At 42.4% G+C, this 22,592-nt stretch overlaps 1 protein-coding gene across 1 annotated transcript; it reads left to right on the top strand.

Annotated features, from left to right (window-relative positions):
• Positions 1-2,094: 2,094 nt before the first annotated feature.
• Positions 2,095-21,798, top strand: dap (death-associated protein). The gene is made up of 4 exons (XM_083778077.1): positions 2,095-2,272; positions 7,795-7,909; positions 16,697-16,739; positions 19,626-21,798. Exons 1-4 carry the CDS (start codon positions 2,215-2,217, stop codon positions 19,740-19,742), a joined length of 333 nt encoding a protein of 110 aa, XP_083634203.1. The 5' UTR covers positions 2,095-2,214; the 3' UTR covers positions 19,743-21,798.
• The last annotated feature ends 794 nt before the right edge of the window (positions 21,799-22,592 follow it).

Below are 22,592 nucleotides of genomic sequence, written 5' to 3' on the forward strand. Positions count from 1 at the left end.
TTATTATGATGTTAGAAGTTTGCAACAAGATGTCACTGCTGTCACTTGACAAATAAACCCTTCTTGATTCTTGAGTTTCATGCAGTATAACGTCACACCAGCGACGCCGACCGCCCCCAGGCTGGCATTGTCATCGAGAATTACTTCTTGCAGTCGTCAGGCTGTCTAATTACAACAGGGGTTAACGTGCAGAACATTAATTAGTAACAGTAATTAGGACTTTCTTAGCGAACCGGTTCATCAACAGACACTGCTGTGTGTGTGTGTGTGTGTGTGTGTGTGTGTGTGTGTGTGTGTGTGTGTGTGTGTGTGTGTGTGTGTGTGTGTGTGTGTGTGTGTGTGTGTGTGTGTGTGTGTGTGTGTGTGAAATCATGGAGCCCATGGACACTTTGTAATGCTAACATGTCTAAAAACACGTATATTACCCACATAAAAGCCCCAGGAAAGTGTTTCTTGTCTCCCAAACATCATTAAAATAAAATCTGGTTGCAAAAGGGGTGAAGCCACTTCACCCCTTTTGCAACCAGATCTTATTTTAAAGGAGCATTCAGTGATTTGGGTGATTTGGAGAAAAAAAACGTACACCCCGGTAGCTAGATGTGCACATGCACGCACTACAGTGGGGGGGTCCAACAGCACGCACACCAAGGCCCGCCTCTGCTCGATCATGATTGGCGGAATGCCCCTCTCATCCTGATTGGTTGAAGACTTTGCCACCTAGCCAAAACAAAACCTACGGTTCTATTTCATTCTTCCTGACTGCCAGAGGCACTATGCTTAACACTGGGTGATATCCGTCTCACGTACATGCAGGTCGAGTAAATAATAACAACAAAGTCACGGATGTGACATGATGACGGTGGGTGTGGAGCGCAGTAGTCAGCGTACATAAGCCACATCCGTCACTAATGACTTCCTTTTTGATCTTCTCGCAGGCGCGTATAAGGTTTGAGGTTATACCTTCATTACGGATATCGGATATCATCATCGGATATCATCCAGTGTTAAACACTGCCTCTGGCAGTCAGGAAGAATGAAATAGAACAATTACATCTGGCCACAATAGATCACAGTATCTACTGAATGTGTCCAACTGACATATTGAGCCTATGACACACAGTGTGGCTTCCCCCCAGTAGGCTACCTTCATATTCAGTAGATTCCGTGATCTTTTGTGGCCAGATGTAATTTCTTTCGGTCTAGTAGGACTATAGTAAATAATTAAAAAAATAATCGCTATAACATTTTGTAAAAGAATACATGTTTAGCCCCATGCTCGAATGCCCCGCCCCCCTGTAAAAAACAGCTAAAATCCCTAAAACGAAAGAAAGCAGCAAATGAAAAAATTTAATAACACTCACATTTAACTTTCTCTAATAACAACCTAAAACATGAACCTAAAGTTGTTGAAAAAAACTAAAGTTGTCCTTTAAAGAAGGTACTTTTACCACCACTGTACTACCTATAATGTTGTTAATAAAGAATGCAATCAAAACTCTGAGAGTTAAATGAACACTGAGGATTTCACAGTGTCGTGGACCGGAATAGCATGACCCACAAATGGGCCTCGACCCACTGTTTGGGAACCAGTGCTCTAGTCTAGTTCAGTGGCTTTCAACCCTTATATATATATATATATACCAATATGTATTCTGCATTTAAACCACGGACCACCATTTGATGAGATTATAGCCTCTCAGACTAAAAATTGTCTTAGAATATGTTATTGTCGTTAAATAAGATTTCGTCCACATTTTCATGGTGTATTGATGTTGGTAGCCTACCGTGGGAGAGATGACAGGTTGATCAAAATAGCAATTATTCCACATTCTCTTATTGTGTAGACTTCTTGTAAAGTAATGCAGATGTTTAACAATAATGTAACTCTTGAGAGTGTACAATGAAACCAAATGGACCATTATAAGGTTTCATTTGAACTCTGGGGAGTTTAGCTGGGAAGAGTTGATCCCCGGACCACTGGTTGAAAACCCACTGCTTCTATAGGCCGACGCAGGCTGACGCTGGCCGCTGACGTCACCACGCAGCCACACCACGCACCCATTCCACTGTTAAACAACAGAGTTTACAGGAAAAAGCCACGTTGACGGGAAGAGAGAGAGGCAGAGAGTCACGACTTCATTTCTTTATTCCGTCATTTATATCAACCCTTACCACCTTCACTCCCTCCATCTGTTGACTGATCAGAGAGCAGACATGTCTTCACCACCGTCCGACAACAAGATGGAAACAAAGGCAGGACACGCGCCTGCAGGTAAAAAAAAACAAACAAACATTCTATGTTTTATTTCTATTTCTGACAAATCGATAAAATACACGTCTACGAAAGTCTAAATATTTTTAGGCTATTCGTCATAAACGTGGCGTGGGCTATATTGGCACACTATATTTTGTTCACCACGCCTTTTACCTCGCTTGTTGTTGTTATTGGAGGCTGTCTATTTGATTTGTGTTTGTTTGTGTGACTTGTGACGGTGACATTTTGATTGCTAGTTTTATTGCATGGTGATTTACTGTATGCTGAACTGCAGGGTCGTGTCGGGACTCGCGGGTGAACATTGTATTTGCAGGGGATGTTTTGTCGCAGTTGAAATTGGCCTTTTGTTATTTTTATTTTTGACCACTAACTATAGCTGCACTTGAGAGACGACATCTATTTTTGCATGTATCTATATGCACTGGGCCTAGAGGCAGACATGTTACACAGATACCTAAAAAGACATGATTTACATTTTTCAAAATGACTTTTCCAGATGCTTTTTTGTGAGCTTGTATATGAGCTATTTTCAAACCGCCAACAGATATAGGGTTATAGTGGTTGGACAGATTTGTATGCTACAGTACATTAACTCATTCATATCATGGGGACCCCTTGAACCATCCCAAGGACACCTGTGGGTCCCCGGACCCCACTTTGAGAACCACTGCTTAATTTGACCAGTAAATGCATTGAGACAGTAATGCATGCATGGCCAAGAGCTGGACATGTTAAGAGCTGGACAGTGGACATGTTATGACATGTGCAAACAAATAGGACATTTTCCAAAGAAAACTCCTGTGTGTGGGTGTGTGCGCGCGTGCATGCACATTGCACATTGCACATTCTCAGTAGAATTTGAGAAATGTACATTGTGAGGACCATTTCCCTTGACCTCACTAAGAGAAAGGAAAAATGCAGGGATCTTTTAAGTTTGGAGTTATGCCTGATTTCCTCTTGGTTGCATACCCATAGTTACATCAGCTCAGTTGCCATGTTGTTATAAGAGTGTCTGCCCTGAGACTGGGAGGTCGGAGTTCCACTCCCCGGTCATACCAAAGACTCTGCTTGGCACTCGGTCCCTAGCTGCCACATTCTAGTGCCACTCTTGTCCAGGGGTTGTACTACTTGACTTGTACATCATGTCCATGGTCCAGCTGGGGGTGTACGGTACTGTCCTGCCCTGTCATGGGCCACATGCATGGCGGGTTACTTTACATGCCCCATATACCATGCACCAAAAATAGCCAATCTGTGTGAGCTAGTACAGTAGATCGGCTATTTTTGGCTTTGCGCTTCAGGTTGAAAACGGATCAAAAGGAAAAGTGGCATCCAACAAAATCCCTGTCCTAAAATTGTTGGTTGCTTCACAAGTTAAGTATAGTAATGCATACATACAGCCTTGCGTGTGTGAGATGTTGCAACAGGACATGGATAGCAGCATGTTTGTGGTCACTCATGTGAACGGGGGAGGGGGGGGGGGGGGGGGTTAGTTTAGACTAGTCATTGGTTAGACATGGGTTAAGGTTAGGTTTAGGTGTGCTGCCCTGTGGGAGGTTAGGGTGAGGGTTTGAGAACCAAAAGCTGTCTAAACTAAGTACTGCACCCAACCGGGGAAGTATCCGTCTCATTTTTTGATTTTGGTGTTAGAAAATAGCAGATATATATATATATATATATATATACTGTACAAAAGCTCACAGCGCGTCACTTCGTGCCACACTGCAAGCTTGTACATTTGCTATTTCGGAACATTTTTTTAAAGAAATCTGGAAAGTGTAAACAACTACTGTTTTTAGGAGATTTGTAGAATCAGCCTCGGGTCTTTAATGGGTTAACAACAGCATGACACATACTGTAATCATGTCAGCGTTGCGAAATGTCCACCATCAGTCATGGTGGACGTACCCACGCGTCTCTGTAAAAACCGCAACGTTATATAATGTTTGCATGTCTAAATGTTTGCACACTAGCATGTGTTAAGGCTCTCAGTCGCCATTAGGATTCCATAGAAGCTACCATGTCTTCTATGTTGCGCAGTGAAAATAGCCTTGCTCTCAATGCATGGCATTTTCTGTGATTATTTTAAGATGAGAGCATTTGAAAGTGGTCAAACTACCTATGTTCAGAAGCATCTTCCATAAAATCATAGTTTCGGACAGTTCATATAAAAGCAACGGTTAAAGCCTCCGTAATAATAAATAATAATAATGATAATAATGATGACTTGACTTTATGACTTTATATAGAGCCTTTCAAGAAACCCTAGGACACTTTACAAATCAGAAAAACAAAAACTAAAACTAAAACTAATTGCCAAAAGCCTGAGTGAATAAATGTCTCTTCAGTGCAGACTTGAAAGAGTCCAATGTCTGGCGTGTCAGTCTGTGATTAGTTAGCAGGAATGATATTACTAAAAACATAACTTTACATATTGTGATAATTGTTTAGGAATCCTACCGTTTCACAAATCACACATTAGGACAGACTATAGGTCAAACAAACGTTTTCAGTCGCGAGGTTTTATTTTGCTTTGATCCATGTAGTCACTAGCTAATAGCTATCAGGTGGTTCTAACTATCAGGCCCACATGGTGTCTCTCTGTGTTGCAGCAGGTTGCCTACTCATGTGTGCTTGATAACAGATAAGGTGTACGTGGACACAGCTAAGTAGGCCAGCACTGGAAGATATAGTCACTGCTGAGATATGAACCCTGTGATTCATGCTGGCGGGTCATGCACTGCCCTTGCCTAAACCTCGCGTCATCCAGCCAGGCCTTTCCACCGCGGGGGAAAACCTGGACTGTGCTACTAAATCGCACGCGTGATCCAGTCGGGAGAGGACTACCTAAAATAACTCTCCGCGACCATAATATTTGGGCCTACCAAATAAAATAGAAAGGTATACATGACGCTTTATAGTCTCTGGAAGTACACCCATACAGTATTTATATACATTTTGTATTTTAAAAATCACACCCATGTGAAGTGAGGGGCACTCTTATCATCTATTGCTTCATTGTTAATATAATTTGTGTAGGACCGAAATAGCCAATTTGCTCAGACACATGCATATGACATACAATACATTTTCCATTCATTGTCAATAAGGTTGTGCGATATTTCGGTTTCGCGGTTTAATACGGTTTAATGATTTCATTAAGGTTTAATCCGTCAAAACCGGCAAACCGTTTAACCTGACATGAGCGTTGGGTGGCCGTGATTATTGTTTACGGAAGCAGTGGAGAATGGCAGCATCGCATGATCCATCCGTCTGTGTCTGACAAAATTATTGTGCCAGTTACCGACTTGCCGTGCTCTCCCCCGCCCGCCTCCCCCTAACGTGCGTGCACCATGACAGGCAACGCTGAAGCCAAGTGACACACAAGCGCTAAATAATAAACTATGTGTGTGTGCGTGCGTGCGCTGTATGGTTTAAGTCAAGTCACAAAATCACTTGTTGCTGTGGCACAGACAGTCACACAGAGCTATGTTGGGACAGTCACAGAACAGATTCGTTGCAGCTCAGCATTGCAAAAATATTCCTATCAGCAACAGCAACTGGCCCACTCTCTGTGAGGCATGAACTAAACTCAGTTGATCATGCTGAAATAATCTGATGCGAGACAACGGCTGCGTCTCCACTTCCAATCTAGAATTAATTATACGTCGCCGTACTGCGGAGCGCATGCAGAAAATAGCCGATCTACAAGCTTACAGCGCGTCGTCGCCCATTGTTTATGGATGCGTTCATGACTCGTTTCTGTCACATCATAAGATACTAATGTAATGGGTAAAATAATCACTGAGATCAACTCGGAGCAGGCAGGCAGCCAGGCAAGAGGCAACGCTGTTTGCCTGTTCCTGGGGGCTACACTGCTACAGTATACACTACGGTAGGCAGAGAGGGACAAGACAGGCAACATGACTGACGAATCATTACAATAGCGAAAGGGGCCATCTTGTGGCGATAGACTGTAATAGCAGTCTCTGATTAACAAAATTAAATAATGCGAACGCATGGCCACGTTAAAATTAATTAGACGGTAAAACCGAAAAAACAGGGTATTTTACTATTTTGGCAATAGTAAACCGGGGTTTTAAAATGTCCCAAACCGTCCAACCTTAATTGTCAATGGGAAATTAATGTTTGTGTAGGACAAAAATCTACACTATAGCTGAATATAGGAGGGCCCTCAAAAACACTGCATCAAGGATTGTATTGGTTGGGTAGGCCCTAAAATTATGACGGAGGGGAATTTTGCCTGTTGACTACAAATCAGTGACTACAACATGACGTAAGTTACCATCTGCTCCCGGCCGGATCATAAACCCGAGAAGGAATGCTTCCCAGGCTAGCACTTAGATGTACTTGCAGTCATTTATATCCATCCATCCATCCATCTTCAACCTCTTATCCGTAGTCGGGTCGCAGGGGCAACGGCTCCACCAGAGAGCTCCAGACATTCCTTTCCAGAGCAACATTAGTAAGCGCCTTGATCTGCCCCGAGGTCTCCTCCCAGTGGGACGTGCATCGAGGACCTCCCTAGGGAGACGCCCGAGAGGCATCCTAACCAGATGCCCGAACCACCTAAGCTGGCTCCTTTCCAGGCGAAGAAGCAGCGTCTCATTTACATCCGTGGTTCTGAGACGTGTTCATGCAGGGATTCGTGTTAAAAATGCTCGTAACCACGATGCAAAAAAATGTATTCAGAGACCAGATAGTCTTCCTCTGCATTTAGAATTTGTGGGTTCACCTCTATTATAATATATAGGCCCGGCTGTAGAGCACCGAGTCGGTAACGAATCTAACGATGGAAGTTGGAGATCCATGCCCCAACCGGCTATGCAATACCCGTTATTATACCCATCTGTCTGTGTCCCTTTTACGCCCATATATGGAGATTTCTGGAGCCCTATGAATTAATAGTGTGGCCATATTAAAAAAAAAACAAAAAAAACAAAACAAAAGATGAATCAAATATCTTTTATGAAATAGACCTACAATTTCTTTACACATGCCAAACCTGTGATGATGTGACAATACAGTTGATTGTGTTGCAAGTTTACAATGTGACATGTTGTTAGTTTGTATATTATCAGCTATCTTCATTGGACTTTTGGCCCAGACTTTTGGTCTGGGATGCAAGGCTCTGAGCAGTTTGTCAACTATATTGTGCTTTTGTTTTGTGAGCTGTCAGAGCTCTCCAAGAAAGTGTGTGTGCGAGCGTCTACATTCTTCCTGCCTTCCTTGTTGGTTCCTGGTTGTTGTTACGTGATGTTGTTTAATGATGCCAGGCCCAGATGGTATTTAATTGTGCCGAGCAGGGAGAAAAATGTAGCAGAGCCGAACGCCAAGTTAAAATATTATATGCACACTTGTATTCTCATTCTATAATATTGGTTCTATTTGACTCAATTCAGAGTGAATTCTTGATTGATGAATGGCTGGATTAATTGTGAACGACATAATACTACTGTATAATATGATCCCCACTTGTGTGTGTGTGTGTGTTGTAGTGAAGATAGGAGGCATGAGGATAGTGCAGAAACACCAGCCGACCGCCCCAGAAGCCCCCCCACCTGCCAAAAAAGAGGACAACGATGATGACGAAGAATACGAGACCACCGGCAGGTATGCACGCACACACACGTACACACACACACACGCACACACACGCGCTCACACACGCGCGCGCACACAGATGTGACGGTGGACCTTGCTGTGTAACGTGTGGTGCAGCAGAGCCACGGCTTGCCGTTTTTGTTTACACACGTGGACAGTTCAGATCACGTCCACCTCTGCAATCACACCAGCTGTTACTAGCAGCCATTTCTTTTGGCAGTTTAGTCATAGACTTTGGAATGAAACTTCATTTAGTTTTAGTCATATTATTTTAGTCACCTGGAATGTTTTAGTGCTAGTTAGGCACGCCGCGGTTTACCGGATATCGGTAATACCGCGACAGGAAAAGCCACGGTGTTGATATCGCCATATTTCCGACCTTACGGTATTTTAATACAGCGTCGGCGGACGGCGCATGCTACGCAACTTTTATTTCCATTGGCATGTTGGTTCAGTCCAAGCAAGAACAACCCCCCCCCCCCGCCCCCCATCCCAAACAGTTTGTATTGAGTTGTGCTTTCATGGGCAATGCACCCATTCTGCAAACTGTAAATACTACTACTAAATACCGGAGACTGTACCGTACTGTGCAAGCCAGGGACACTTTTGTAGAGCACACTTCCATAACAGCATTATAATTCAATGTGCTTTATACATAAAACAAGCAAAAATGAAATGTGTTTATAGCATATTTTAATACAGAACAAAGAAGTTAATCAACTATCTCCGTTAAACATCGCAATAACATTTCAGGACAAACGCATTTTATTAGCTAATAGCTGCCTCAACTGCTGCTAAGAAAACAATTATCAAAAACTGGTTTGAACCGACTGTTAACTTGAAGAGAAATTGGCTTAATTGCTTTTCTGACATTTGTTTACTGGAGCGTTCTACTGCCAAGATGAATGGTGCCAGAGCTGTGGACAACTGGTCCAAAGCTCTTGACGCAGTTCAGTTAATTATTTAATTGATATGACGTTGTGACCAACGGTTTGCTTTTGGCTCCCTTGACTGTATCTGTCAAAAATCCTATTATATTTTGCTGACTCATGAGTTTTTCGAGTTACAGTATATTTATATATGAATATCAATTTAGTTTATGTCTGTAACGGTTCTTTTTTCTCCATTTCCCCCCTTTTCATTGTTTTAGCTGTCCCTGTGTAAGGCCACCTATGTGCATTGGTGATTTACAAGAAAATAAATTATCAAAAATATATATAATTATTTGGAAAAACAATAGTCAATCAAAGGCAGTGGCAAACGGAAAGCTTTTTAGCTGCGATTTAAAATGTGCAGACTGCAGTTTTCTGTCTGTTCTAGATGTGTGGTGCAACACGAACACACACACACACACACACACCAGATGCAGTGTCAGTCCATGGCAATTAGTCCAGCACCAGACAGGAACTGGATGTGCGCTAGCCACCTACCTTTTTATACTATTCCATGGCAATTGTCATGTGATGCCATGCTGCTTAATTATCTAAACGACATAATTACTGTAATTGCAGCATTACCTCTAAACAGCCCCTGCTATAATCAGCCATGTTTCTTAAGTCATGGAAAGCAACTAAGTATGTGTACTCAAGTACTGTACTTAAGTACAATCCTACAGTATTTTGTTTTAGTATGTCTTTTTACTTTTGCTTGTACTCTCAGAGGAAAACGTTGTAGTTTTTATCCCACTACAGTTATTTGACAGCTTCAGTTACTTAGTGGATATAGATTATTATTATGAAACGTACCCTACAATTACCATTTATATATACATTGACTTAGCTATTTGAAAAATAGCCAACGTACAAGTTCTCAACGCGTTTACACTTGGTTGCATGCTGAAAATAGCCAATCTACAAGCTCACAGCGTGACGCATTGTGAGCTTGTAGATCGGCTATTTTCAGCGTGTAGAAACACTCATTTCAATGGCATCAAGGCCCGCCAAAATACATTTTAGTCGACTAAATCAACTGTAGATTTAGTCGACTAAAATCTTATGATATTTTGTCGACTAACTAACTAAAACTAAAAATTGACTATGACTAAAACAACAATCAAAAATTGCTGACAAAAACAACACTGGTTGTATCAAATCACTGAAAAGGCCATTTAGTTTGTTCTTGATTCCCTCCTATATTCTTTGGATCAACATTGATAGAACAACAGAAATGGCAAAGCAGGAAAACCTACTAGTGGAGGAAGGTGAAGGTAGGCAGATAATGAGTACAAAAATAACACTCACGAGGTTGGCCTCGTTTCCCAGGGTCAGAGAGAGAGAGGGAGGGAGAGAGAGAGAAAGAGATGTGTTTTTCCTGTTTATTGGTGTTGCCATGGGTGTGGCTGTGATCTCGGTTTGAGAGATTATGCATTTCCATTATTTTTTTCTCTCCCTGCAATGCATTGTGGGATATTGAGTCATCATTGATACCTCCTAAACACAAATACTGTATCTCCATGACTGCCTCTGCTATGCAGAGGTTTCAACAAAATATGGACTACTAAGTATTTATTTGCTGAAGTCAGAGGTAATAATAATATCATACTCTTACCAGCTTGTCAAAATAAAGCCATTTACTGCTTTTTAGCCCCTTGGGAAAAATCATTTCCCACCCCACCCCTGCCCTGACCCAAACACTAACCTAACCGCACGCGGACGTCACGTGTGATTTGTAACCAGCAGCACAGGCGATTTGTAACCCGCGATACCCACTTCTTCTTTTGTTTTTGTAAGCAATGGATTTTCTGCACATTTTCCAATATTCAATATTAGCCGATTATCTTTGCAGATAGATGGTAAAATGGTTTGGCTGCATCTCTGTCTCGAGAGCCACTCGGGGGGAGTAATTATTTTAGTATTCAAATAAAGTACAAATTACAAAGTATGTTATACGGTATATCAATGCACCATTGTTGTATTAAAACAAATAAAATATAGACATTTCCTGCCCAACATGGCAACGATTTTCCAGTTATTTCCACAATTATCCCTCTCTCCCGATGTGTCCGAAACATGTGACTAAATTTGACTGAGGGACTGCCATTTTTGTCATTTTCGTTTTTTAGGTCATGTGAGAGCAGGGAATCATAGCTTCAAATTGACATATTGGTTGTTCAGTTTGACCCACCAATTTTGGAGATATGGCTTATAGAGTAATGTCTTGCAGAGAAACAGCAAGTTGAGAAAACAGGCTTGAAAGGTTCACTTCTGTGGTCTCTAACATTACACCTAGCTACATTATTTCATATTTACATGTCGATTTCAGCTCTGACATTTATTTCAGACATGCTCTAGTATGTGAAGAGTCTGCCTGTGCTATTCACTCATTTTGGATGAAAAATAAGTATGTGCGATGGCAGCCCCTCAGTCAAATCTGGTCACAACATCCTCTCTCTCTCCTAGTGATACCCATCCTCTCCATCCCTCCTTGCTTGTTCAAAAATATATATATTTACCGGTAATTACAATTCTCTAGCTGCCTACCTTCTGGCTCTCTCGCTGTAGAAAACGTCCATCATGGTTAAATCGGATCCAGGATTGACGGGTGCAGGTGCTCTCCTGACACCTGCCTCTCCTCAACGCTCCACTGAATGCTATACCAGCGTCGGATGTACCATCCACACAGCCAGTTCCTACCTGTCACGTGTGTGTGTGTTGCACTGAATGCAGTCAGTGATTAATTCTTGTACATCGGTGCTGTTGAGACCTTGTATGTCCAAAAACACTGTTTTTTTTCATGAAATGGTAACTCGAAAGCCCCAAACAAACCAGACAAACGGGTCGCCATGTAACTCCTTACAACCAAACGGGTCGCGAGTAGACACATGGAGACGCATGTAGTCGCAAACAACCATTGACTTTGAACCGGTGTTGATTTCGTCGACTAAAACTAAGACGAATTTCTTTTGTCGACTATACCTTTTTTCACTGTCAAACTAAGTGGAAACTAAACGAAAACTAAGCTATGATGACTAAAAACTAAGACTGAATATACTGACAATTTCGTCAACAAAAATAAAATAGACTAAAATGTTAGGAGGGGACTAGTGGACAAGAGACCCAGTATAAGTCATTTTACACATGGTTGCATGCTGAAAATAGCCGATCTACAAGCTCTTGTAGATCGGCTATTTTCAGCATGTGTACAAAAAACAGTCATTGCGATGGCATCAAGGCCCGCAGAAATGCATTTTAGTCGACTAAATCAATTGTAGATTTAGTGATTAGTTTAGTCAGTCACTCATATTTGACAGTCCGTTTCTAGCGAAAATGTAACTATTTCGTCAGCAGTAACATTAGAGTTTTCTCTCAGTCAGTTGATTCTTCATCCTATCCATATGGGCGGCGGTGGCTCAGGGGTAGAGTTGTCGGATGGTAACCTGCAAGTTCGAACCCGGGCTCCCCAGAGTTAGTGTCGAAGTGTCCTTGAGCAAGACACTGAACCCCTGATTGCTCCTGATGTGCAGGTTGGTGCCTTGCATGGTTTCCACTGCCACACACAATCTATGTAAAGCGCCTTGGATAAGTATATAAATGCACCATTTACCATAATGAGCGAAACCGCCCGGATGATTTGTTTATTTTTCAAACACAGTTCTTATGTGAGGCGATCTAACCCCCCTCGCCCACCCCCCTATAGGGATTACAATGCAAATAAGAAGTAGGTGAAAAAGTACAGTACATGACAATGTATCATACCTTCAGCAGTTGTTGCTCTGTGCTCTGTATCTGTGGTAACTAATTAGGTGCAGATCGCAGGTGACTAGCATCTGTTGCCTTGACAACGGTAAACATTTCCCCAGAGGCGACTACACACTTTCTGCTCCGCTTAAGCAGAGACACGAGTGTGTGTGTGTGTGTGTGTGTGTGTGTGTCTGCCTTCCTTCCTTCCAAAATAAGACAATGGAAAAAATGATAAAGCTGTACTTTGATACTGCCCACACCAGATGACAAATGTATGATTTGTATGCAAATCATCTGTAATTGAGTTCTAGCTACAAACCGTTCCAGTTGTCCCTCTACCTCCCCCTGTAACTTGCTCTCTACGCTCCATGTGGTTCTCTGGAGCCCCCCGCAGGTTGCTTTTGTCTCTGCACACCCCAACACATAACCTGCCTTCAATCTCTCTCTATCTCTCTCTCTCTGTCTCTGATGAGAGAACTGTCCCCCCCCCCCCCCCAAAGCAAATGTCAAGTAAAAACAATTGGAAACTAAGAATTATTCACAATTTAAAGGGAATACATGAGTATATGTGTAAACAGAGCTGTGCACATTGCAACTTAGAGAACTAATTATCTTACAAACTACTCAAACTCGAACTACTCTAAATGTGTGTGTTTGTGTGGTCTTCTCCGTCAAGTCTCGTAGGGCCTAGGGCCAGGCAACTAACTAAACTTTATAGACATAATTAAGCTTTGGATTGACGGCACCCGACGATCGCAAATCATTTGTGATTTTGTATCACATTGCTGTTCTGCTGGCTAAAGGCTGTGTTGTGTGGGCTCCATAGAGTGGGCCTGGACGGGCGGCTCCTGGGGCAGTACAGCCATGCTAACACTAGGGGCAGCAAAGGAGTTAAGTAGTCGGAGTTTCCCCGCCCCCCCCCCCCCCCCCACACACTCTTGTTACACACACCACCGCAGCGTTGGAACAAGCACACACTGCTTATCTCTCGTCAGAAGCGTTTACATGGCGACAGCGTCGCGGTACAAAGGCACACATTAAATCCAGAAAATCCACCAAGGAAGGCAATCCTAGAATCCGATTTATGCTCTGCACTGTGAATATATTTCCAATCCCATAGTTGGAACGGTGGGGCGTTGCTATGGGAACCGGACCAATGTTAAAGGCTTCCTTAGGAATCAACCATTATATTATAGGCTGAGTCTACATTGGGGTACGTATATATACGGACTTTTGATATGACGCCACCTAGCGTTGACGCACGTGTATATATATATATATATATGTGTACCTGGGGGAAAAAAATTGTTAAGTACGTTATTTTCTACCACTGTGGGCTTGTAGATTGGCTATTTTCACAATACATTTTACTTTAGTTTATACCACGATTTTGTAACTCATTTTTTCCACTCTGTGTCAATTTAATCTAATGTAATCCTGGGCGCTACTCTCACTCTGCCAACCTGGGGAGAGGTTGAGCAGGCCGCTTCTTATCAGAGGGGGGAGTTTCCCCGGTTGGACGCACAGTAGCGCGTGGAAGGAACATGTTATTTCAACCAGTTCGATTCCCCTCCATCAAGTGCCCCGACTGGCCAGGGGAGGTAGTTTAGATTCACAATCCATTTCTTGTCTTGAAAAGTACACATTTTCCAACCGACCCAGCGGACTCGTTTGAATGTTTTTTTCCCTCTGCACTCGGCACACAAAGTGGTGACAGCCCAGCACGAGGCTGCTTAGCCCATTTAGACCTGAGGACGATTCTAATTTTTTTTTCTTTTCTGAAAAACATATGTTATTGTGTCCCCCCAGAATTATCTGTATTTGGCCGCCGAGCCCCATCTTAAAATATGCTGTTCCAGGGACCCCCCCAATAGCAAAGATTTGACTTAGAAACGTTCGCTCTGAAATAATATATATTCAAAGATTTGCGCCACATTTTCACTTTTTTTCAAAAATAGCAGATCTACAAGCTTTTTTATTATTTTCTTTTTTCTTTTTCAACTGCTAAAGTATAAATGCTTAAAACACAAAGTGGTTCCCGTCCAGAATGGGTTAGAGTCTCAGTGTTATGAATTGATGTATCCAGCGGTGCACTCTAACTGTATGGGGTCCCCCACTTGTTTTGTTATAAAAACCGGGAGTAGCTGCTTATTATCCACCGCCGCTGTTGTGACAGTCGCAGCGGCACTGTCTGGTGGGAAAACCTCGGTTGTCCAACACTGCTACCTTTTGACCGGTGCACACCACTCCAATGAAGGGCCGTCGCGAGACATGGCCAAAGCTATTTCAGGGGTTCCCAAGACCAAAAACGGTCAAATGAAAATCATGTCGTCACTGGTCAGGAGGTGGCAACTATAGTCTTGCCCAGAGCCATCCAATAGAAGAGTTATGATTTGAGGGGGGCAGAAACCGAGCACTCGAGCTCTGTTCGTGCAGCCTGAACTGAGACAAGCTGGAGTTGGAAATAAATTTGCGGTGCAAATAAGAGCTATTTTAGCACATTATGCTTTCAAAATGGCGACCCAGGGTGCCCACATTTTAGACCCACTTTTTGACATTGGACTGGCCCCATGGAGTGAACGCAGTTTGCCAGACTGTTTCCTCCCACAATTTTCAAATGCTTCTGGTCATACAGTCTTGGGACACGGAAGCTCTTTTTAAAGCGAGGAAGCGAATTTGAAGCCTCCTCCCCACTATAAATTACTTATTGTTGAAGCATATATAGTTTGCTGCTTAGCAGAAATGGAACATGTAAAGATATTTCGAAATATATTTTCGTGAACGGAAATGACAGCTTGCATTAATCGTATTTCATGTAGGTGTAGTTCCAGACTCAGAGATTGTAGGATTGTTGTCTCTGGCCAAGCAGGGCGAGGTGGAAACTCTTCCTTTACCATTATTATTATTATTGAACTACTAAAATAAATTATTGATAATAGCCGATCTATAAGTGCACAATGTGTCACGATGTGGCGTCCTGTGAACGTGTAAGTCGTCTATTTTGTGTGACACGATTTGGAGATCCACCGACAGCAGCTATATTCATTCAAAGTCCAAAATACCGGTAGGTGTACGATTAATAATTAATAGCAGTGTGGATGAACAGAAATGCTTCTTGTTGCAGCTTGGGGAAAACATATCCAGCGTTATATAAAAACGCCAGCAGATGTTATGAAATCACAGATCCATGTGCGTGGAAGTTAAAATGACACCTTCGGTCTCGATGTGATTCATGTTTTGGTTGATATCTCATCATCCCCTCGCGAAGATGTACCTCTCTCTCCTCTCTTTTCTCTCTCCATCTCCTGTGCTTCCTCATTGCGGTCACCATTTCCCCACACCACCAGTGTCCTTATTACCTGCTCCTCTCCGTCTAGCTTTCTCATCTTTTATTTTTTTCGTTTTCATGTCCCCCGGCGTTGGCCACAACGGATGGGATCATTTAAGCAGCTGGCAGATTGTGTGTGTGTGTGTGTGTGTGTGTGTGTGTGTGTGTGTGTGTGTGTGTGTGTAGTCACGCGCAAGCAAGCGTGTATAGAAGTGTGTGCGCAAGCAAGCGTGTATAGAAGCGTGTGCGCAAGCGTGTGTGTGTGTGTGTGTGTGTGTGTGTGTGTGTGCGCAAGTGTGTGTCACTGTGTGTGCGTGTGCACGTGCACCATCAGGGAAGTTGGTGTTTTAGCAGGAACGTCCCTGTATTTCTGGCCGGCTACACACACTCACTCACACACACACAGTCAGACACACACACACAGACTCACACACACAGACTCACACACACACACACACACACACACACACACACACACACACACATACTTTGAAACAAACAACCATGGTGGCATAGCATAGTGGCTCTCAACCTTTCTGGATCAGGGCCCACTTAAAAAAAGCACTGACCACTGTTAAGGTCATCATGACCTTCATTTAAACTCAGAGTACAATTGAGGGGCAGGCCCTCATTTTCAATGTAGCCGAATAAGGTGTCAGATTGCTTTTTCAGGACAAAATTATGATATTAAATACTGCATATGAGTATGATTTTGAAAATAATATTAACATTCCCCTCACTCTCTCTCTCTCTTTCTCACTCTTTCTCTTTCCTGTTCTTTTTTTCCAGCCCTCCAAAGCCCACTGTCATTGTTTCTGGAGTGGTCACAAAGGTAAGACACACACACACACACACACACACACACACACACACACACACACACACACACACACACACACTCAGTGATATTTATTATAGTGGTGTAATATGTCCCCGTATTAAAATGCTACCAAAGTATTTAATTTGCAAAGTCTTCATAATAATAATACCAATTGATTATTTTACTTTATTTGCACCTAAGTTTTGTTTATTTCTTTCAGATGCATTTTCTACATGAATATAATAACCATATAAGATCAAGCAAGTGCATGCTACATTTAGTTGAGAATGACACATTTGATTTAGCCTGGCTCCAATCACTAGCCTCGCTCGCATTCATGACACATTTCGTTTAGCCTGGCTTCAGATCACTAGCCTTGCTTGCATTCAGGGACTGACTCCCGCTTGTGCCACGCCTCCCTCTCCCAAAAACGGAGAGGCCTTGGAGACTGCAAAGTGAAAGAAATAAATAAAAATTCAGACTGGGCGTCGGGGCTACATTTCATTAGGACTCACTCCATGAATTTCCCACCTGGCCTGGGACTCATGAAACGCCCCCGGGACACATCTAAGAGACCACCCTCGGGTCCCAGCCCAGGACCCATTACATTGAAAACCTAGCTGTGTGTGTGTGTCATTGTGCACCTGGAAAAGTGTCCTTGAGAGGGGTCAGCCTGCCAGGGTTATCTGTGTGTGTGTGTGTGTGTGTGTGTGTGTGTGTGTGTGTGTGTGTGTGTGTGTGTGTGTGTGTGTGTGTGTGTGTGTGTGTGTGTGTGTGTGTGTGTGTGTGTGTGTGTGTGTGTGTGTGTGTGTGTGTGTGTGTGTGTGTGTGTGTGTGTGTGTGTGTGTGTGTGTGTTTGCACACGTGCCTGCGCACATGCACCTGGGGGGTGTGTGTGTGCAGATAGTGTGAGAATTGTGCTGATATGGACACAGCAGCAGAGATCCCATTCATCCTGCTGTCCCATTTCCACCTTATCACACCATCAAAGCCACAGGCTTCCACCCAAAAAGAGGGAGAAAAATGAAAAAAAGCCTTGAATTGAAACAACTGTGTGGGTTTTCTATGTCTTTATGTGTGGGTCTTTTTTAATGGTAAAAGGTCAAAGCACTATCATCTGTTTTAGTAATCAAAATGGAACCAAATAGACCCTCTAGCACTCATAGCGCGCCACGAGCTTGTTGGTCTGCTATTTTTTTAAGAATCGTGAAAAGTGACATGAAAGTGTTTCAGAACGACTGACAAGTCGTTCAAGAAAACAGTCAGGATTTAGAAGACATTTGCAGAATCGTTCGCAGGTCGAAATGGGTAAAACGGGTTGAGAGTCACCGCTAGAGTCGTAAAAATCTTCTCTTGTGGGGGTGCCTGGCATGTTATCCGCATGTCCGCGGGGCTAATTCATGTCAATGTAGGGGTCCTTGACATGAAACAAAGTTTTGGAACCACTGCACTAGTGAACGGTGGATTTGTGCACTGCCTGCCTACAACCTCAGCGGTGGTGGGCAGGCACTTTACCATTGTGCCACCCTCTTTCTATACTTGTGGGGACATTTGGCTCTCACAATTCTAGTAATACAAGTACGCACACACACACACACACACACACACAAGCAGCATATTAGGTGTTCATGTGCGTGGTTGCGTGTATGTGTGCGTAAAACCCCCCATCTGGCTTCCCTAGGTCTCATAAATTCATGAGTCTGCCATCAATCATCATTCATATGTACAGAATGCGCTGCTTAATAACGTTCCGCAACATTAACGTTAAATTTAATAAACAGAAAGCCAGACTGAGGCTTCAACTAATTAGCTGTATTGAAAAACCATAATGAAATAAAAGCATGATTTTTGCATCAAAGTATGACATCTCTAAATGCTAATCCATTTACGTTAAGGCAAGATAATGAAGAGGTACGAGGCACGCTGTAAGCTTATAGATTGGATATTTTCACCAAATGTTCACCCCAGATGATGGGTTTGTGTGGTTTTTAAAGCAATAGTTTTACTACTGCTTTAAGCCGGCCCTCTGACAGATATGTATTTGGCCATCATGGACTGCCATCTGAAATTGTTTTGTGCCACTTTCAAGATTTCTCCAACATGTTCAACAATAGCAGATACATGCAGGTCGCAGTGCGGCTCTTTAGAATATTTTTTTTGTTTACTGCATTGTCTATTTCTCACCTAATAGCTTCGCACTCTTAAACCGACAATACTCACAATGTCACAATGTTACACGTCGCAATGTGAGCTGGTAGATCTGCTATTTTCAAAAGGAATCTTGGAAAAAGTGACAATTGTGGAATATTTTTGAAACATTTTATTGAAACATTTAAAAACATCTGTCATGGGGGTATTTTTGGATTAGAGTCCTTAGTTAGGAACATTAGGAGAAAAGCCCAAATAAGCACTTTAGAAACAAGAAAAGCAACCACAACTACCAATATTTACAAGCAACTTTACAGAAAAAGAAGCCCAAAGTCGCTTATAATAAACAGACATGGCAACACTGCTGAGCAGCGCAGAGATGGCTCTTGTGTCAAATCAAACATTGCTCTTTGCATTTAAGACGTGGTCAGACCCAGGTGTAATCGGTATGAGTGTTTTTAGGTAAATGGGCTTAATAGCAAATTGCGCAAAGCGAATATAATTAACATATGGACACTCCCCCAATGCTAACATATGCAGGAACGTGGCATGCCGTGTGTGCGTTCAGCACGGCTTCCATAATACGAAAGGGCGCAGAGCGAGGCCATGATATGACCAAATTCTGTGTTACCGCATGGGTTTAGCACCTTGGTAATTGAACTCTCTCTCTCTCTCTCTCTCTCTCTCTCTCTCTCTCTCTCTCTCTCTCTCTCTCTCTCTCTCTCTCTCTCTTCCCCCCCCCCCCCCCAGGGGGACAAGGACTTCACCCCTGCGGCGGCCCAGGTGGCCCACCAGAAGCCCCAGCCTTCCTGCTGTAAGATGCCCCCCAGCCAGCACACCAGCCACATCCACCAGCCACGCAAGTGAAGCCTGAGCCCCAAAACGCTGAGAACGGACCACACTTTAACCCCCCGACCACACACACACACACACACACACACACCTGAGTTCAAGGTTAGTTTTTTTTTTTTTTTAATTGTTTTTGTTTTATCCTGGGTCCAGTTACCCTCTGTTGTTCGTTGAGGGCGTTCTGACCAAATGGACCGTAACTCTGGAGAGTTGCACAAAACGGAACGATTTGTCTTAACTCTCAACGTAACGGGGGTTCCTTTGAAAAAGTACGGTTTATATAACGAGTTTCAGCCAGTTGGCATCATGCCGTCAGGAATTGCATGAGGATGTTTGCGTCGGGGACAGAATTCCACCTTTTACATTCTCTGCTGGCGCTGTACTGTATAATGCTTAAATCTGTACTTGTTCGCTTGACAATCACTTATGTTTCTGTCCTACAGACAGAATCGTTTTTTGGAGGGGGGTTTTGTTTGTTTTTTCTATCAGTTAGTCACCCCATGTAGCCTAGAATTCATGGAGAATGTTTGTATTGTTCTCGTCATGTTCTTGAATGAAGAATACAAAGATGAAGATAATAGGAGGTCCAAGTTTAACAACAACCGCCAAATTAATATCAAAATAATAATTAATAACCTCCAGCACTTCTGAGGGTACAGTGAAAGTTGTTTAATCCACTTTTGATCTAGGTTTGCTGTCAAGTAAATGTATCAAAAGATTATCACAAGTCTAATAAAAAAACATTCTGACCCGTACTTCGACCCTCGTCTAAGTAACCGATCTACAAGTTCACAATGCGTCGCATTGTGACACATTGTGAGCATGTAGATCCGCTATAATTTATTCCAGGGGTCCCTGGTATAAAATGTTTTCAGATGGGGGTCCGTGGCCAAATACTAATTGATTTGGCGGTCTAAACTCATGTGGCAAGCTCGTTTTCCTTGAATGTGTCACAAATAATATCCTCTTCATTTTTTTTTATTCTTCATTCAGGAATGAGATAAAACAAAATCTCCATGATATTCAGCACTTTTTGGAGTGAAAAGACAAAAGAAAAACATGACTGTGTATATTGAGTTTGGGGCTGTAATGCAATGCAAGCACATGTATAATGCATTATTAGGAATTATAACATTGGACCACAAAAAAGTGCTGTGTGAAACTGTGAACCGGTCTGGAACGGATGATATCGCTACGTCATGTTGTAGTATTGTTTTGTAGTCATCAGGCAGGAAATCCTTTTCCCTCAAACCGGAAGAATAACAATAAAAGCTCTCGTAGCCTGTAGCTTTTATTGAGAAAAATCGGCTACAAAAAACGTCAGGCAATCCATCCCAAAGAAAACCCCCAGCCAATCACCTTTGACAGCACCCAAGCTCCCACCTTCCACCACGCCAAGTATCTCTTCACAGACCAAAAGAGCCAATCAGCAGTTTAGGCATTAGAATAATTCTAATATTAGCCAATCACCTGCCACTACCAAGTCCTGATTTATACTGGGTTGCACACAAGCAGCCTAGATTGAATTAGACCATCTAAACAAGCTCACAACGCATCGCCCCTGAGCTTATAGATAGATTTATTCGGTATGATTTGGTGTATTGTGAACCAAACAAGTTAAACTGAAAAGAAACCTCCGGTTACCATAGCAACTCTGACAAGCATTCCACCCACACCCTCCCCGCCCATTTTCCTGGAACAAAATTAGTATGCCAATGATTCATTTCACGCACGCACGCACTCTTACACCCTCTCCTTAATCACCCACCTCCTTACCACTCAAGTGTCGTTAATTGCAACACTAATTAACGCTCAGGTGTCCAAGAGGAAAGAAGAAAGACAGAGATTAAAAAATATATATATTCTTTGCCAAGGAGTAATTGCCTGTGTATTTAAATAAATAACGTTTAAAAGAAGGAATAAAGAATAGTTTTATTATGTTTTTTGTTTTTTTTGTTTGCTTACTCAGTTTTCTTGAGTAAATGGTTCAAAGTGTACAAATCTTTTGTCAGTGAGTGGACGTAGGTATTAGGTGTGGTTGTAATGATGGTGAATAAAGATTTATCATGGACGAGTCACTTGTTCTGCTTCTCATCTGTATCTAGGATCTGGATGGATGCAGTGGTGGTGGTGGATAAAGCATATTTTCAAGTACATACATTATAGGGCTTAGTTGGACCAGTAATTGTATTGACAATTTCGTCAACAGATAAAAACTAGACTAAAATGTTAGGAAGTGGACAAGAGATCCAGTACAAGTCATTTTACACTTGGTTGCATGCTGAAAATGGCAGATCTACAAGCACACAATGCGTTGCAGTGTGACGCGTTGTGAGCTTGTAGATCGGCTATTTTCAGCAAGTGTAAAATCAAGTGTAAAAAGGCCCGCCAAAACACATTTTGTTCGACTACATCAACTAGATTTAGTGGACTAAAATCTTATGACATTTAGTCGACTAAAACTAGACTAACACTAAAACTTTCCAGGTGACTAAAATGTGACTAAAACTAAATTAAAACTATTCAAGAGACTATGACTAAAACTAAAATCAAAATTTCCTGCCAAAAACATTGGATTTATCAGTTTTTGGATTTAAAGACATTTTCGCTAAGCTTAGCTCGGCACTGGATGCACATTTTGGCTTTAACCAATCAGAGTTTCAGCTGATGATCCTGTGCCCTCAGGCTAGACACAACGTGCTCTATTTTCGTCAACGCTAAACCCCTTATCCCTAAACTTCTTTGCCTTTTTTTGTTAAGTTTCTAGTAGACTGGCCATTTTAACTATTCAAAAATGTTTTGCAAAATAGTAAAAAAAAAGTAATGAATTTTAGGGATAAGGGGTTTAGCGGTGACGAAAATGTAGCC

Source organism: Protomyctophum parallelum, assembly GCF_964188405.1.
Source record: "Protomyctophum parallelum genome assembly, chromosome: 12".
NCBI lineage: Eukaryota > Metazoa > Chordata > Actinopteri > Myctophiformes > Myctophidae > Protomyctophum > Protomyctophum parallelum.